This window comes from Galeopterus variegatus, unplaced genomic scaffold (assembly GCF_000696425.1).
Source record: "Galeopterus variegatus unplaced genomic scaffold, G_variegatus-3.0.2 Scaffold119, whole genome shotgun sequence".
NCBI lineage: Eukaryota > Metazoa > Chordata > Mammalia > Dermoptera > Cynocephalidae > Galeopterus > Galeopterus variegatus.
In genome coordinates this window covers 424958-442434 of record NW_007726230.1, presented here as the reverse complement: position 1 = coordinate 442434, position 17477 = coordinate 424958, and the positions used below count along the sequence as shown (strand labels likewise).

At 55.0% G+C, this 17477-nt stretch overlaps 1 protein-coding gene across 1 annotated transcript in view; it reads right to left on the bottom strand.

The window, feature by feature from the left end:
- Positions 1 to 17477, bottom strand: part of SPTBN5 (spectrin, beta, non-erythrocytic 5) — a 50175-nt gene that overhangs the window by 1512 nt on the left and 31186 nt on the right. The window contains 30 exon segments of the mRNA XM_008587757.1: positions 494 to 587; positions 1343 to 1428; positions 1544 to 1635; positions 1769 to 1855; positions 2247 to 2318; positions 2584 to 2665; positions 2667 to 2722; positions 3100 to 3204; positions 3369 to 3545; positions 3815 to 4004; positions 4108 to 4325; positions 4637 to 4792; positions 5727 to 5921; positions 6171 to 6375; positions 6495 to 6691; positions 7346 to 7558; positions 7826 to 8012; positions 8234 to 8490; positions 8567 to 8704; positions 9483 to 9629; positions 9775 to 9865; positions 12130 to 12302; positions 12925 to 13002; positions 13289 to 13477; positions 13698 to 13860; positions 14092 to 14213; positions 14378 to 14491; positions 15271 to 15385; positions 15474 to 15592; positions 17295 to 17390. Of these exon segments, the coding sequence (XP_008585979.1) occupies positions 494 to 587; positions 1343 to 1428; positions 1544 to 1635; positions 1769 to 1855; positions 2247 to 2318; positions 2584 to 2665; positions 2667 to 2722; positions 3100 to 3204; positions 3369 to 3545; positions 3815 to 4004; positions 4108 to 4325; positions 4637 to 4792; positions 5727 to 5921; positions 6171 to 6375; positions 6495 to 6691; positions 7346 to 7558; positions 7826 to 8012; positions 8234 to 8490; positions 8567 to 8704; positions 9483 to 9629; positions 9775 to 9865; positions 12130 to 12302; positions 12925 to 13002; positions 13289 to 13477; positions 13698 to 13860; positions 14092 to 14213; positions 14378 to 14491; positions 15271 to 15385; positions 15474 to 15592; positions 17295 to 17390 (4214 nt within the window).

Below are 17477 nucleotides of genomic sequence, written 5' to 3'. Positions count from 1 at the left end.
TGCTGTGTCTTTGGGCATGAGAGGAGACCAAAAAATGAGGAATGTGTGGGTCCCTGGCAGACAAATCCAGGCAAGCTTTCCAGCAGTGTGCACAGAGAAACCTGAGAATGCCCCTTACCACGAGGCTGGCAGGGGCAGAAAAGGTGTTGGGAGCCTTGTGCAGCTTTGTCTGCAGGGCCAGTCATCTGTCGGATCTCCCCCAGCATGGAGGGCATGGAGTGAGCCCCTGGGAGGGGACAACCATTGAGTCTGTGGGGAAAGGGAGCCTTGTGGCCTGGACTCTGCTGTCACAGCTGAGAGAGAGCAGGTGTTTGCACCCAGTTAGGGCTTCCTATTTCCCAGGGGTGGTTGAGGGTCTCAAATATGGGTGTTTCCTCACAGCCTGGCATAGTGGGTCTGAATCCCAAGACTTCATGCAAAAGAGGGCAGCATCTGTGCCAGTTATTGAAGCTCAGGCCTCCCCACCCCACCCACACCCATCCCAGTGTCCTACCTGGGCAGAGCAGCTGTGCTGGACAACCTTTCTCCAGCGCTCTCAGCCAGGAAGCCAACAGGTCTGGCTTTGAGTTCTGGGCTCAGACTCTGTGCTGCAGAGCAAGGGAGGAACGACTGTCAACCCTGACCCAGACACCAGGCTAGCTATAGGCAACTGACTCTGGCAAGCTCCTTCGCCCTGCTTCTGGAGACTCCCCAGGGCTCTAGGGAATCAGTCCCATCATGCCTTTCCCAAGGGGAGGTGCAGCACAGGCTGAGTGCTCACAGGCAGGTTTTCCCCAAGGTTTCCTAGAAGACTCATGCAGATGCACTAAGAAAAGGATCAGCCTGGAGGAGGTGAGATTCTGAAACACCGAAGAAACTCAAGATCGCTTTGGGATTTTGGAAGGACAGAGTCTTGGGGGAAAGCCCAGGGAAACACATGTAGAGTGAGGAATGGAGCCAGGATCCGAGAGAGACTGGAAGGAGCCCTCAGCAGCCCCCAGGACATTCCCTGAATACATTCTCCTCACAAAGCCTTGTCAGATAACAATGACAGAGGGTTGGCTGGTTAGCTCAGTTGGTTAGAGTGCAGCCTTATAACACCAAGATCACAGATTCAGATCCCTGTACTGGCCAGCCACCATAAAAAAAAAAAAAAAAAGTTTATGATGCCAGAGAAAGTGGTCAAGGCGGCAGAACAGGACCAAGAAGCAGCTGGGGGGGTCCAGACTGAACCCACAGCTGCTGCTAATTAGCTGTGTGATCTTGAGCAAGTTGCTTAACTGGTGCAGAAACACTAGTGGCACCAGGATCTTGGGACGTAGAGAGTCGACGCCCCCACCCCAGTCCTTCCTCTGCTACTCACCTGCTGCTCTGCCCAGGGCTCGCCACCAGCTCTCAGCCTGCTCTTCAGACGGTGCTGCAAACAGGATCTCTGCCCCACTGCTCAGCCTGGCCACCAGACAGCCAGGGGTCAAACTCTCCACCTCCCCTTCGGGGACCTACCTCTAGCCCCCGCAGTCATGCTGCTGCTCCTGGGAGGCCATGCCTGAGTCCTGTGTCTCACCTTAAGGAGAAAGTGTGTCTCCTGCCATGACAGTCCCTCAGCATCTCACACTGGGCTCCCATGAGGTCAAGGAGGGCCATGGAAGCCACTTTCTGAGGAGAAACGAGGGGCAGGGGTCACCGTGGCCTTCTCATTTCCCCAGGTGGCCCTTTCTGTCCTCTGGCCCCTTTGCCTCGTGTCCAGCCCTCTGAAGTCTGCATCTCCTTGACCCATGCCGTCTAGTACCTCTGCTGCCATCCTCTCATCTGAGAACAGGCTCAGGGACCTGCCCCTGATGGTCCCATAGCAGCTGTCCCAGGAGCTTGAGCTGGGCTGTGGAGAGAGGCAATGATACTGTACCAGCAACACACACAGGGCTGGCGATGGCCAGGCCTTGTCAGAGCCTGCCACGTGTCTCCAGAGCCTCCCAGGAAAAGTACTGACTGGACCAATGTTCCCATAGGGAAGAGGGAGCCAGGGAGGAGCTCTGACAGGGAAATCAGGAAAAGGAGGAAGAGCACGAGGGAGAGGAGGAGCCCCATCCCCTCCTGGGTGGGGTAGAAGCTGTGAAGTGGTCCCAAGGAGCCAAACTATCCTGAGAGCAGGGGGTGGGATGCAGGAGGAAGTCTACTCAAGTCCACAATGCCAGGGTACCAGACCCAGATGCCCCTTGAGTTGCTCTGCAAAGGGGAGCTGCTTAGAGAATGAATCTCCTGGTACTTACCTGCCTCCCCCCAGGCAGAAGCTGCTGCTTAAGCTCCAAAGACCCCTCCATGGCAGGGGTACCCTTTGCATCCTGAAAACGCAAGATAGGGCCCAGGAAATGGCAAGAGCAACCAGCACAGAGGATGGGCCCCTCTGGAAGGTGGGCTAGGTGTCCACTGCTCCCTGACCTCTTTATTCCTGATGCCCCCAGCTCCTATAGCCAGCTCCCAGCACCTCAGTGCTGGTTCCCTTGTGTGGGCCCTTACCCCCACAGCCCTGGCCCCACTGGGATCCCGCTGCCAAGCTGCACACTCCAGGGAGACAATGGTGAAGGGTGTATGTGGCTCAATGGGGACACCTGGCTGCAAGTCCCTCGTCTCAGCCAGCTGCACTCCTGGCCCCCAGCGTCTGGAGGGCCTCTGCTGGAAGGATGTCAGGGCTGCCAACTCTTCCGGGTTTCAGCCCCTGCACCTTCTGCAGCAGCTTCTGCTCCATCTCGGGGGGGGGGGGGGGGGCAAGGTGAGCCAGGTCAACCTCTCCTCCCAAATTCCTCCCAGTCAGAGAGAGGTCCTGTCTCCTCACTATTCTTAATCTTTTGCTGTTTCAGCTCTGGAGCCTCCCTCTCATCCCAGTCTACAGTGGTGCCCTTTCCTACCCAGGATTTGGGATGGCAGGACACTGCAACTGGCCAGGACAAGGATGGGGTTTTACTGAAGGGTAAGTCCTGAGGAAGGGTCCCATGAAGGCTGAATGCTCTGGGGACACCCTGACTTGCAGGCTGAGACAAGGGATTGTTCCAACCTACCAGCCCTCATGCCCCTATCTCTTTACCCTAGTACCCCTGCCCCCTCCCTTCCCCCAGCACCCCTTACCTCTGTCGTCTTTTGTAGTTGGGCAAACTTCTCTTCCTGGGTTGCCAGCAGCTTTTCTAAGTCCTGGTGTCTGCGGAGTAGCAGCTCTACATCTGATACCGAGTGCTGGGGATAAGCAAACAGAGTGAGGGTCAACTCCTGGGGGCACTGAGAGCCTTCTTCCCCCTCTACAACCCAGCCTGGGTGGCCAGTAGGTGGAGGAGCAGCAGGATCTGCCCTGGGCCATAGCTGCAGGTGGTGGCCAGCTAGGGAGCAGGGCCTCCACTCACCCCACAGTTGGGCTCCAGCAGGAGGCCTTCTCGGGAGGCCAGCCAGGCCTCGGCCTGCTTCAGCCCCTGCCGGAGCTTCTGCAGGCCCCAGCTCTCTTCACAGTGCTGCTGGCGCAGGACCCAGGCCTCCTGGAGTGCCCGCAACTGCCTTTCCAACTCCTGCAGACACTCTGTCACCTGGCGGAGAGGGGCTACTGCAGGTGAGATCCTGGGCAGAGTTCCCACCCAGGGCGGGGCAGAGTTCCCACCCAGGGCGGGGCAGGAGAGCCAAATAGAGGCACAGAGGGAAGCCCACGAGACCCAGACCTTCTCCCTCTTGGCCTCTCTCTCCACCCCTTGGCTCAGCCTTGCTGTCCTGCTGGTTTCCATATCTGCTAGGTGTTCTGAGGCCTTGGGCAATCGGGCTGTCCCCAGCTCAACCCCAGGCCCAGCCCCTGTGCTCCCACCTCTGGGGACATGAAGTGGCTGCTGTCCACCAGCTGCTGCCCTTCCTGCAGTATGTGCTGGGCTTGAAGGCAGTGTTCCTTGAGTTCTTGCCCGAGCTCCTCATGCTGTTCAAGGAGCCGCTCAGCCTCTACCATGTCCCCAGCCAGCTCCTCTGAGGACACCAGTGCCTGCCTGTCCTGAGCCCATGCTCTGTGGGGAAGGGAAAGGAAGCTGCTGTCAGGGCTGGCACAGCAGCCTGGGGAGCAAGGGCAGGACAGAGCTGAGGCAACAGCTGAGGCAGGACACCACCTACAGCAGTTCTCGACAGCGCCTGAGGAAGGCGTGGCCCTGGGCAGCCTGTACCAGCCACTGGCCCCGCTCCTGGGCCTTTGCCTCCAGGGTGGCCCAGGCTTCCTGCACCTTGGCCAGCCACTCAGCCAGGCTCTCCTGAGCTGCAGGGTGTAGCTGGCCCAGCTGGCAGGCCTCCATCTGCACCCGTGCCACCTTCTTCTCCATAGCTGCTAGTTCCTTCTGCAATCAGAACACAAGATTGGGCCTCAGTCTCCCCAATGAACTGATGCATGCTTCCCATTCAGGAGCACCCAGGCCTCTCAGAGGAGCCACCTCCACTCTGCTCCACAACTTGGGCTGAGTCCCAGGTCCCTGAGGGAAGGGATCTGGGTTTCTAGGGAGGAGTTCCTGGAATGGGAGGGCCCCCACCTATCGCCTCAGGAGAGGGGTTGAGATAGACAGGTCCCTTCACTTCTTTCCTCTGGGGTCCCCTCACCCACTGCCTTCAGGGAGGGGCTCAGAGAAGCAGGCCGGTAGGCATGGGCCCTCACCCCCAGCCGCTTATGCTGTTGCTGCAGGGTCTGCATGGATGACAGGCTGTGGCCACGGTCGTCTCCCTCCACGAGAGTGGTTTTCTCCTGCATCCAGTCCCGGAGCTCAGCTGCCACCTGTTCCAAGCTGCGGACCTTGTGGGCTGTGGCCAGGTTCTGGGAAAGGAGGGAGCATCTGCTTGGGGCCAAGCTCTACTCCCAGGGCTCCTGACTCCCTGGAGACATGGCCTCCTGGGCCACCTCCTTTTGAACAAGTAGGACCAGGGGGCTTAGTGACTGATTCAGAACCCCCAGGTACAGAAAGTGTCCTAGATGTGGCAGCTATCCAATGAACTATACTGTTACTGACGATGTGGTAGGGCCCAGGGTTATTTGGTGAGGAGTGGGCCTTCAGGGCACACGTCACAAGAAAGGCAGACATGAAGCCCTGAAGTGGGTGGGGATGGGTCCCGATGAGGGAATAGGCTGGGCCCAGGCAGCACCACCTGCAGCATGTCTGATGGGGCCACGAGAGGAGGGGAGGATCAACTTAGGAGGCTGCCCCAGCCCAGGGCCCACAGAGATGGCATCTTCCAGGCTGGTCTATCAGGGGCCTGGAAAGCTGAGTTGCTCTGATAGAAATAGCCAGCTGTGGCTGAGAGTTAAGGGCCTGGAAAAAAGCTGGAGATTTACTTGGGATGCAGTCCTCTCAGAGCATTTAGATTGGAGGAGGAAGTGAGTGGAGTGAGGGAGAAGGATGAGGTCTTGCCATAGTATGATGAAACCACGCAGAGTTAAAGTGTGTGGTTAAGGACAAGAGAGAACAAGATGTGTCTTGTAAGACCTGAAGTCCGTGCTTAGGGAGGGCTTAAGGGGCCATGCTTTCTGTTTCTTCTTGACGTGTGAACTGTGCTAGGAAGAAACCAAATCAGTGGAGAGGGGTGGAGGTGGAAGACTAAGGCTCCTGATCTGCTTGCTGCTGAAAGTTAGAGGCAGCTCCCCCCTCCCCCCCGTGCCCACACGTGGGTCTGTTTGTCCTTGATCCAGGCAGTAAGGACAGCTGCCTCCACCCCTTGGCTGCCTTGGCCTGGCCTAGCCTATTGGCACCTACCTCTGTGCGGGCTTTTATTGCCTTGTCCAGCCTCTCCCAAGTGGCCTCCATACGGCTCTTCTGGGCTTGAATCTGGGGGTAGCACCTGGGAGCTCCTCGTTCCAGGGCACCTGCCATCTCCCTCAGGGCCTTCATCTTGGCCTGCCCCAAGCTCAGGACTTCCTTTCTGAAAGCATCAAACTTCTCTTCCAGCACCTGCAAGGGTGTGCGGTCAGGGAGAGTCACTCTGGAGGTGGTGTCCAGCAGCTCTCAAAGCTCACAAAAGGCTTGCCAGAATGAGGGCTCCAACGTTCCTCAGCCCTGGTTCTAGAACCACAGGGATCCTTCCAGAGACACTCCCTCCAATTTCCTTTCTGCTCGCTCCTGAGCATCCCTTCATCTCCCAAATGCACACCTTCCTTGCCGCTGCTCAGTCTCACGTAGGCTTGCTCAGGAGCAACTCACCTTAACGCCTTCCAGGTCCTGCCCATAGTCCTGAGACTCGGCAGTGGTCACCTTGGTGGTCAGCCAGGCGTCAAGGAGTAGGGTCTCCTGCTCCAGTTGGTGCAGCTGCAGCTGTTCCTGCAGGCCTTGTCCCCTGCCCTCTGCCCTCCGCAGCAGCTCCATATGGGCGTGCCTCACTGCCTGCAGCCGAGCTAGCACCTTGCGGCTGCGGCAGGAAAGAGCCTGGACTGAGGCCCTTCCTCTAAATTGGACCAGATTCATGCCACTTCCGCAGGGAGCACCCTTCTCTTTTCTCCTCCCCAGATGGGTATGGCTCTGGCCCACCTTTCTGGGTTCTGCCTGCCCTCCAGGAGTGTTGCTGTCTGGTGCAGCTGTTCCATGCGTGGGCTGAATCCCTCCAGATCTCTCCTGATGGCTTCCAGCCGCCGCAGAAGGGCCTGTGTGGCCTCGGCATTCTGGCCCATGTCCTCGCTGTCCAGGACACAGCCCCGTTCGGACAGCCAGGATCCTGCCTCTAGGAGCTGGGTTGACAGTAGAGACCAGTTTTCTCTTAGAGCAGTGGATCTCAACCTGGCAGCACATTAGAGTCACCTGGAAAGCTTTAAAAACTCACTATGCCTGGGCCCCACCAGAATCAAAGATTCTCATTTGGTCTGGAATGGAGCCTGAGCATCAGTGTTTCTTAACCTTTCTAGGTTATTTTTTTTCCATGCAAAATAAAGATGCTTTATTCTTGGTTCATAGGCATAGATTTTGCTTTTGCCACTTAATATAATAAACCCAAATTTCGGCAAATATTACTTGAAGTGAGTTTCTCCCTTTCATTTCTTATTAGGATATTTTCTTGAGTTTTTCTTCCTCTGCAAATATATTCACCACTATGAGGTAATTTAGCTATAATTGCGAGGTGGAGTTTCTAGGTGATTCTCATGTAAAAGCACTGGCAGAGAACCACTGGTTTAGAAGAAGCAGTTAAACAAAATGAACAAGACAGTGGCCTGTTTCCTGGGAAACATGCTAGAGAAAGACCTTGGGGGCAGGAGACCACCCACTGGAGGAGACAGAATGTGCACAGATCCCGGAGCCCTCCATGAGAGTCCCCTTCTAGCCCCGCACACACTCTGGGTGCTCTCCTCACAGCCCTCGGCTCCTTTGCACTCCATAGCACCCCTCACCTCCGTCAGAAACTGCTGGGCCTCCCAAGCCTGCTGCAGCAGCAGTCTCCTCCTTGCTGCCTCTGTCCGCAGGTGGTCCATGGCCTTCTCCAGCTGCTGCACCCGGGCGGCCACCTCATGGGTGGCAAAGTGCCCAGCCTGCACCAGCTTATGCCCGGTGCCCACCACTGCCCGGGTCAGAGACTCGTGGCTGCTCATTTCACTCTCCAAGTTCTGTGGAGGAGGAGGAAGATGGACCGGGGATGCTCTAGACACTCGGGAAACCCCCCCCAAGAAGCCTCTGAAGCCTCATGAAATTCCAGACTTGCTTTCAAGGAGTTTTCTGTTCCTGTGACACCCAAAGAATCCAGGGTACCCCCAAAAGTTCCCACAGGCAAAGTTCCTAGCTGGGCCACAGTGCCCTTTCCTTGGCTGCTGAGCCCTGCTCACTTCTGAGGACAGCCCCCTCAAGACCCCCTGTCAAGGTGGGCTGAGAGACACCTGGTGCTTCTCCTGCAGATGCTGCACAGCACTCAGGCTCTGGCCGTAGTCCTGGGTGGTGGCCAGGGGCATCTTCTCCTGCACCCAAGCCATTTCCTCATCGACGTCCCTGAAGAACTGCAAGAGGAGGCTCTGGGCCTCCAGGGCTGCCCTACGCTCCTGCAGGGGCTCCCGCAGGCTGTCGAACCTGCAGCAGTGGAGAGTGGGACCAGGAAAGGCAGGGACCATGGTCATCAGTATTAGGGCTAGGCGGTGACACAGAGCTCACCCACTCTGTGCTCCTCATTGTGGGCAGAGGAAAGAGATGAAAGACAAGAGCTGGGGGCAGGGGTGGGTGTGCCCCAGGAAGGCAGGGAAGAGGAGGCTGAGGAGGATGCAGACTGAGCCTGGGAGCACAAGCGGATCTACCTCCGGAGCAACTGCTGGGCCTGCTCTTCTGTGTCTTGGATGAGGCAGTGGCCTTTCTGTACCAAGGCCTGGGCCTGACCCAACAGGGCCTGCGCCTGCCTGGCCTGCCTGTCCACTGCTGCCTCCAGCTCCTTCTGTGCCCCTAGGAGCTCGCCCACCACAAGCAGGTCCTGGCCCCTGCCATAGGCTCTCAGCTCCACCTCCACAGGCTCCAGCCAGCTCTCCAGTTCTTCCATGCTCCGCCGTAGACACAGGGCCTGAAGCAGAATGTGAGGTGGGCATGAGACAGGCCTGGAGTCCTGTCCAGCTGCTCTGTGGCCCACATAGCCTCACCTCGCAGGCCTCTTGTAGCTTGGCCACCTTTCTCTGGCAGTTGGCCTGTAGCTCACCCCAGAGCTCTTCCAGCTCCTGCAGCCGCTCCTGGATGGCCTCTGAGGCCAGGTGGCTCCCCTGCAGCAGTTTCTGTCCCTCCTACAGCCACAAGATGACACACATGGACTCAGGACTGGTGGTTCCAGGGCACTTGTGTTGGCTCCACCCACCAGCCCCACAGCTGAAGCGTCTCTGTGTGCTAGCTGTGTGATCTTGGGCAAGTTTCTTAACCTTTCTGAGCCTCATTTTCCTCATTCATGTAATGGAGATAATAATGGTTATTTTGTTTAAATGAGATAGAGCATATAAAATACATTGCAGGGTTCTTATATCAGAAGGAGCTAGCCAGGGGTCAGGACCTGCCTTTGTGAGTGGGAAAGAGAATGTTATGTAAAAACGGTGCTATGTTTTGACTCCTTCACCCACAGGACTGCTGGATATGCCCTGATCACGTCAAAATATTATTATTATTATTATTTTTAAATGATGACTGGTAAGGGGATCTTAACCCTTGACTTGGTGTTGTCAGCACCACGCTCTCCCAAGTGAGCTAACCAGCCATCTTTATATAGGGATCCGAACCCTTGGCCTTGGTGTTATCAGCACCACACTCTCCCGAGTGAGCCCCGGGCTGACTCTCAAAATATTATCTTTAAAATTATTGAAAAGGCACCACTTTTGGAGAGGGTGCCCAGGGGAAGCAACTGCTTCTCACTACACTTCAGTGCTTAGTGTGGTGCCCGCATACAGAAAGCATTCAATGAACCTTGGCCAGCTGTTACTATGGTTCAAAACCGGCTGCCAGGGCTTGGTGGGGTTGCCCGGTGCCCTAGCCTGAAGGGCTGTCTTCTGGCCCCCCAGCCCTAAAGGGCCTCACCGTCTGCAGCTCTTGTTGTTGGTGCATGCTCATGTCCAGCTCAGCCTGGAAATTCTGCTGCTTCTGCAACTGGGCCTGCAGCATGGTTGGGTCCCTCCAACCCTCCTCCAAGGCCACCTGGTTCTTCTCCCTCAGCCACAAAACCATCTGGGCATACAGGGACTATCAGGCTCTGCTGCCTATGGCCCTCCCATCCCCCTAACCTCTTGGGTGCCCCAGAGTAAGGGTGGCCTTTCCCTGGGGCAACTCTTTTCCTCCCCAACAACCACTTCCCACCCCACATAAGGGGAACCTCATAGGAATCCTGCAGGAAAGTCTTCAGCTGCTGGAGCTCCTCCAACTGATGACGATGGGCCCTGGCTCGCTCCAGGAGGGCCTCTTTCCTGTCAGAAGGAGGGTTCCATGGGCGGCCCATCAGGACCTAGAGCTGCCACAGGTGTGTGTGTGTGTGTGTGTGTGTGTGTGTGTGTGTGTGTGTGTGTGTGTGTGTGTGTGTGTGTGTGTGTGTGTGTGTGTGTGTGTGTGTGTGTGTGTGTGTGTGTGTGTGTGTGTGTGTGTGTGTGTGTGTGTGTGTGTGTGTGTGACATGTGCATACATGCGTACCCTTCTAGCCTAGAACATCCTTTCTTGGGGATCAATATACCCTGAGTCTGGGGTTCTCTTTGAAATAAAGGCACATTGTACTTCCCCTCTTTATTAGTGTCTGTTATGAGCTGAATTGTGTTCCCTCAAATTTTTATGTTTTAATCCTACCCCCTAGTACCTCAGAATGTGACTGTATTTGGAGACAAGATCTTTAAAGAGATAATTGAGTTAAAATGAGGTTATATGGATGGGCCCTAATCCAATGACTAGTATTTTTATAAAAAGAGATTAGCACACAGACACAGAGGGAAGATCACGTGAGGACACAGGGAAAAGACGACTATCTGCAAGCCAAGGAGAGAGGCCTCAGAAGAAACCAACCCTGTCAACACCCGCAGCTTGGATTTCTAGCCTCCAGAATTGTGAGGAAAAAAGTTTCTGTTCATACCACCCAGTCTGTGGTATTTTGTTATAGCAGCCCAAGTAGGCTAATACAGTGTTTAAACTGATTTTTTGATCATGCATTGCTATTAGTAACAATTTTTTAAGCAAGCATCCCCCTTTCTAGATATATATAAGTAAATAATATCATCAAAAAGAAAAAAAGAAAACGGGCTGGCCAGTTAGCTCAGTTGGTTAGAGCACAGCCTTAGAGCACCAAGTTCATGGGTTTGGATCCCCATACCAGCCAACTCCCCCTTGCCAGTAAAAAACCAACCCCCCCATCTATATAATATTTAATAAAACATTTAATTATTTAATATATTTATAATATTTATAACAATTTAATATATAACATATATTACATACTGATTTACAGTATATGAGATTTCTTCAAAAAGTTTGTGGAAAAATAGAATGAAAAGATAACACAAATCTTTCCATGAACTTTTTGAAGCACCCTTGCATGTGTGCCTCTGTACCAATATATTAAGTACATTGCCATATGCACATTATATAAATAGAAATTATAAATGAGATCTATAAACTGAACAAGATAAGAAGTTCTAATTCCCCTCCAGATCCACACACACACCTCCCCATCAGCGTATTCCTCATGCTTGTGTGAGCATGCCCCTTGCTGCCAAAGGGTGTGGTGGGTGCGGGAGATGGAGAGAGGCTTGAATGAATGGAAACACCCTCCTAGAGGATGGCAGCAGCCTGGGAGTGGAGGGGGCCATGATGGTGCTGTGCTGGGGGGCAGCTAGGCCTGCCAGGAGCCACCTGAGGTGACTGGGGGAGGGGGTGTTAACAGAGACCAGTGAACCAATGTTTTCCATTTGTCAATTCAAAGACCTCCATGGTTACCCAGGTGGGGTCCACCTGCAATACTGGAAAGGGGATAGCCCCGGCCCCTGCCAGGGCACCAGCACAAGGAGTCACAAAATTTGTGGGGACTAGTAGGCTCTCTGGGAAGGACAGAGGGCCTTGCCAGCTTGGGATCTAGCTTTTGGCCATAGCTGCTTTGATCTAAAAGTCTGAGAAGCTGGACTTCTGTGAGGAAAAAGGTGGAGCCTGGTGTCTCATGCGCATCTATGGCTGAGCATAAGAAGGCTGCCAGCCTGCCCGTGAGGGCCGGACACCATGCTGAGACATCAGGGAACCTTTTTCCATTCCTCACCCCAGCCCTAAGAGGGCAGGTATTACATCCTGCCTTGCAGATGCAGGCTGAGCTATGATGAAAAGGAATTTGTCTAAAGTCCTGCCATTAGTGGGCAGCAGAGGACTCAGGATTGTCTGACCCTGGATGCTTAACCACTGTGCTCTGGAACCTTCCATTTAATTTTTCTCTCAGTTTCCTAGTACAAGCTCCTTTGTAAAACTCCCCTTTATCTCAGCTGAATGAAGAAGGAAGTGAGATTTTCCACGTGCTGTTTGATGCCCATAACAGGCTGACGCACTGCAGGGCCAGGAGTGGGGAGACTCACCGCATCTGACTTTAGTCCTTTGAAAAGGCTAGGGAGCCTGGGCCAAGAGGTGCAAAGGCAGGAAGGGAAGAGCAAGGATACCAGATGCCCACACAGCCCACCTATGGCTCCCATCAGCCCAGAGCCAGACGCACCTCAGCAGCACGGCCTGGCACCTGTCCAGGGCGCTCAGGGCCTCGGGGTGTCCACCCTGGTGCAGGTTGTGGGCTGTGGCCTCCAGCGTGCTGATCTTTTCTGCCTGTGCCTTCAGGTCCTGCTCAAACATCTTGTGCTTCTGAAGGAGGGTCTCCACATTGGCCAAGGGGTCCTGGTGGGAGCAGGGAACCTGATACTGTCCCTTCCCACCCCAAGCAATCTACCTTCCCACATAGATCCATCCTACAAACACTCATCCCCAAAGCGACTGCTCTGCCCAGACACATCCCTCCAGTTCCTTAAGGCTGTATCTGGCTTTAGGACAGTGATTCGTAGCCAGGGGAGGCAGTGGGATGAGGGTCACATGTCAAGATTTCCAGGGAAGGCAGTTCTTTCACATAACATGAATACTCTCCTCTGCAATCCCAGTAAGTCTGTGTCAGCCCCTAATTATTCTCTGAGGTCTTCCACGAGTTACACTCATTTGCCACTGGGGTTGGGATGGTGGTGGGAAAATAAACCTCTGGGTGTGTGGGAAATGAGGGGCAGAGGTGACGAGGGCAGAAGGAAGAAGGCAAGAACAGGTGAGGGCCACATGCCTGCTCTCTAAGCTCCAGTGGCATTCCCCACAGGACAGGATTGATGCGTAAGTAACTGCTCAATGACCAACGTGGTCAAGAGGGGGGAGATGCCACAGAAGAGCCTGATCCTGGCCTGGGGAGCTCAGGCAGCTTGGGCTGGTTTGATCCCTAACACTGCTCTTGTAAATCCTGCCCCTTCTGCTGGGCACCTACCCCGAGACCCTCACTGGCTGGGGAGACTTCCTTGCTGCAGAGCCAACGTTCTATCTTCTCCACAGAGCTCAGAAACAGCTGGTGAGAAAGGAAAAGGCAAGAGGAAGTCAGTGAAGGGTCCAGTCACTGCAGGTGGAGTGGTCCTTTTGGTGGCCCAGGTGGGGGGAACCAGGGGCCTGGGGCTGGCTCCACAGAATGAGTCCACGGCAGGCAAGACGCGTTCTGGAGAGGCTGAGTGGTGAATGTTGGGGAGAGCCCCTCGCACAGCAGTCCCTCTGGCATTAGCTGTGACCAGGGGCTGTGAGGTCAGTGTGGGCCCCAACAAGTGGGGGCAGGCTGGAGGCTGGGGTGAGATTGTGCCTACCTGTAGCTCCAGGGCCTGCTGCAGCTGCAGCTGGTGCTGCTGCCAGGCCCCTTCCAGGCTGCTCAGCTCCTGTTCTAAACCGACCAGGGCCTGGCGAATGGCGGGGGTGGATGGGTGCCCAGCTTCAAGCAGCTGCTGCCCAGTGCTTCGGGCCAGGCTGATGCTGTCTGTCCGGGAGTCCAGCTCAGCCTGGAACAAGGTTGGGCTCAGATCCTTAGAGCCCAAGGCCTCAAGGCCTGGAGGAGGCCCCGTAGGAAGGAGGAGAGATGGGGAAGACAGCTGAGGGGTGAGATGGAAGTGGAGCAAGGCAGGGCGGGAGACTGAGACAGGACCCAAGAGAAGTGGGGATCAGAGGAAGGTGGAGGGCAGTGAGGAGGCAAAGGTCCCAGGGTCCCACCGGCCCCCTTACCTTGCGCTCCTGGTGCTCTTCTAACATATGCTGCGCTTCCGCAGGGCTGCTGGGAGCCCTTCGCATGTCCATCTCAGCCCGTAGCCTCCGTGCCCAGACCAGCAATTCCTGCAGCATTGCCTGGAGTTTCTGAGCTTGGTGCAAGGCATCCAGCGACGCCCTCCTGCCCACAGGGCTCATCAGCTAGTCCCAGGGCCTCTGAGCCCTCTCTCCCCCTGTGCCCACCAGTGTCTTCTCCTGCCCTTAACGCCCTCAGCCACAGAAGGGCCCACAGGTTGGGAATTAATGGGGTGACTATAGAGAATCTTAGGGGAAAACGGGCCAAAGGAAGTGCAGGGACTGAGATGCTGGAGGGCATGGGTCAACAAGGGACTGAAGTCCCCAGGGTTCTTACCGCTTTCGGGCCCTGCTCTGGAGTTGCCACCAGCTGTCCATCATCTCTTGCTGCTTGCGACTGAGGCTGTGGGTTGCCCCAGGGCTTCTCTGGCAGAGGTGGCCCACCTTACGCTCCAAAGACTGTGGGGGAAGCCAGGTCAGAGGCTAGGGCAGGGGAGCTCCCTGCTGCAGGAGGCCCTGTTGTGTGGCTCTCAAGATGCTGAGGCCCACTCTGCCTTGTGTCTGCCCAGATCCTGCAGAGGAGGTGCCCTGGGCATTCCCTGCCTCCACACCCAGCTGCACACCTCCACCTGGGCCTGGATGAGGCGCATTTCCTGTGCCAGCTCCTCGTGTCTCCACAGCAGCCTCTGCACGCTCTCCAGATCTTTCCTGTAGTTCAGGGCCTGGATCAGGGCAGCCTGAGGGGGAAAGGGACTGTTACTTGCCTGGCTGCCCCAGGGTTTCTGTGTGGGAAGCAAGTACTCAGCATGATTGCCTTCCCACTGCCCTCAGTGGGCCAGAGCAGGGCTCTGGCCCCCACCAGAGGTCCCTTCCTTATGTGAAGGAGGACGACTTTGGATTGGCAGTTTCCTCTGAGGTGAGAATCTCATTTATGTGGTGTTCCTCGTATACTGTCTCATGGGACTCTCAGCCCTTTAGGGGGAACTCTGAAGAAAAAGGAGCCAGTATGGACAGACAGGCCCGGGCCTGCTGTATGAGGGTGGGAAACAGAGGAGGAGGACAGCTGGGCACGCCCAGAACAGGCACCAACTGCTTCACAGAAGGCTTCTCAGCTGGCATTATAACTTCTCAGCTTCCGCCTTTGCCAGCTTTTAGCCTGCATTTCCCTGTGGTTGCTGACACAATCCTGGGGCAAACCTCCCGTGGTACTGAGCTTGTTCAGGGACAGGAGGAAACAAGAGTGTGTGCTTGGCCTCTGGACCCACCATGCATTTGGTGGAGAAAGGAGGCAAGTGGGCTAGCCCCCAAGCCTGCAATGGGGCTGCCATGGTCTGGAGTTGATCCTGAGAGCCAGCCCACCAGATGTCCCTGGTGGCCACTAGTGGGACCTACCTCCAAGTGTCCAGCTGAAAAGGAGAGGCAGGCGAGGGGTAAGACACATGGAAGACTCTAGGCGGTGCCCCCTTCCAATTGCGTTCACTTGCAGCGCACAGTGGGACCACTTTCCGCTGCTTACCTTCTCCCCAATCCACTCAGTGACATTGTCTAGCTCTCGGGACAATGTGTGTATCTCCAGGGCCCCTTCGAGCTGCTGCTGGTACCGGAGCAGGTTGCTATGGAAACTCATCCACCTGGTGGAGGGGTGGTGGGGTAACCTGGGCTCTGAAGTGGCCCTCCAACGCTCTCCAGGCCCACTGCCCTCTCTGCCCTGGTACTGGCCTGGTGTTAAGCTGGCTTCGCCGCTGGCAGATGATCTTGACTTCCTCAGGATCCCGGTTCTTGAGCTGTAGTGACAAGTCATTGATGATCCTAACGTGGGCATCACCTGCTGCCATGTCCTGCAGGGGAGGTACAGGTGAGGGCACTGGTACCACTGCTCAGCGCCACTTCTTTGCACTGCAGCTGGCACTCAGAGGGTCTGCCTAGGCTTCATGGAGTGTGAGGAGCAGCATGTTTGGGGAGGGAGGCAGCTTCTTCCTCTACCACAGCAGGTGCCGAGGCCACCTTGTGCAGTGAGCAAGAGCAGCTAGGCGCCTGCAGTTCCACCATCATCTCTGAGACCACACATGTGTTCCCCAGGTTGGGAACAAGGTAGGAGGGGAGGGCAGGCACATGCTCATTAACAGAAGCTTTTAAAGTTAACATGCACCTTCTTGGGATAAGTGAAGCAAAGGGAGGGGTGGAATAAAATGGTGAGCTCCAGCCTCCTGGGGTTTGGGTGTCCCAGCCCCAAGGACTCGCCTGGGCTGAAGCTACCGCTGCTTGCACACTGGGCGGGGCTTACAGGTACACAGGGAGGGGACCCCCGACAGGGGTTTGTAGGCTTCCTGCCCCCTGAGAGTGTCCTTTTACAGATGCCAGAGCAGAGCTCAGAGGCTCGCACGGCTCATTTGTGGCATGGCCAGGACTCAAGCTCAGCTCCTCTAAGGTCGTGCTCTCTTCCTACTATAGCGTCTGGCATAGCATCTGTGAAATTCCATTACTAGCAAAGGATATCTTAAGTTTCAGCATTGCAGCCTTTAAAAAATCGTATCTACTTATATCAGGAGGATGAGGTTAGCATAGTTGGTCTCTAACACCTGACTGTGAATAAATTTGCCAAATTTCTTTCCTCTGTACCACATAACAGAAATAGATTTTTAGTGTATATATGTGGGGTGTGGAGATGCTGAAATAGTCACGCTGAAGGAGGGCACTGAATATCCACTACATCCAGCCATATGTACATCATCCCTCGGTATCTGTGGGGACTGGTTCCAAGACCCTCTGTGGATACCAAGTCCACAGATGCTCAAATCCCTCATATAAAATGGAGTATTTGCATATAACCTATGCACATCCTCCCATATACTTGACATCATCTCTAGATTACTTACAATACCTAACACAGTGACTACACATTTCTTCTCACGGATTCAATGTAGTACTCAGTGCATGGCAAATTCAAGTTTTGCATTTTGGAACTTTATAGAATTTTTTCCCCCAAATATTTTCAATCCATGGTTGGTTGAATTCATGAATGTGGAAACCATGGATACGGAGGGCCAACTGTACTATCTTTTAAAAAAATTTTGAAATAATTTAGATATACAGGAAATTGCAAAAGTAGTACAGAGAGGTCCATGTACCCTTTCCCCAGCTTCCCTCATGGTGGCATCTAATGTAACTATAATGTAATATCAAAACCAGGAATTGACATGGGTAAAATACTACCAACCAGACTAGACCGTATTCAGATTTCATCAGTTTTTGCATGTACTCATCTGTGTGGTGGGGAGCATAGGTCTATGCAGTTATATCATGCGTACAGATCCAGGGAACCACCAGCACACATACACGCTCTCTTACCTCTGAGGTAAGCGTTATCCCCATCTTAAAGATGAAGAAACTGAGGCTTGGCAGGAAGCCTGCCTCAGCAAGAAGTGCGGCACCAACACCTGAGCCTACACCTGGCTCTAGAACCCATGCGCTTTCACTACCCTGCACTGTTTCCCAAAGTGGGGACGCTGTGGCTAACCCTCCCCTGTGCATGGCTCCTACCCTGGCCAAGGCTCCTTGGAACTCACGGAGCCAGCTGCAGACCCGCAGGCAGTGCTGGAGATCCTGGCCCAAGTTGCTGACATTCACTGTCACCTCCTGTGGAGACCAAGTTGGGTGAGGGCAGCATTCTGAGCCCCAGTCCCAGGCACACCCAACCCCCTGGCACCCATTGCTGGGGCAGTG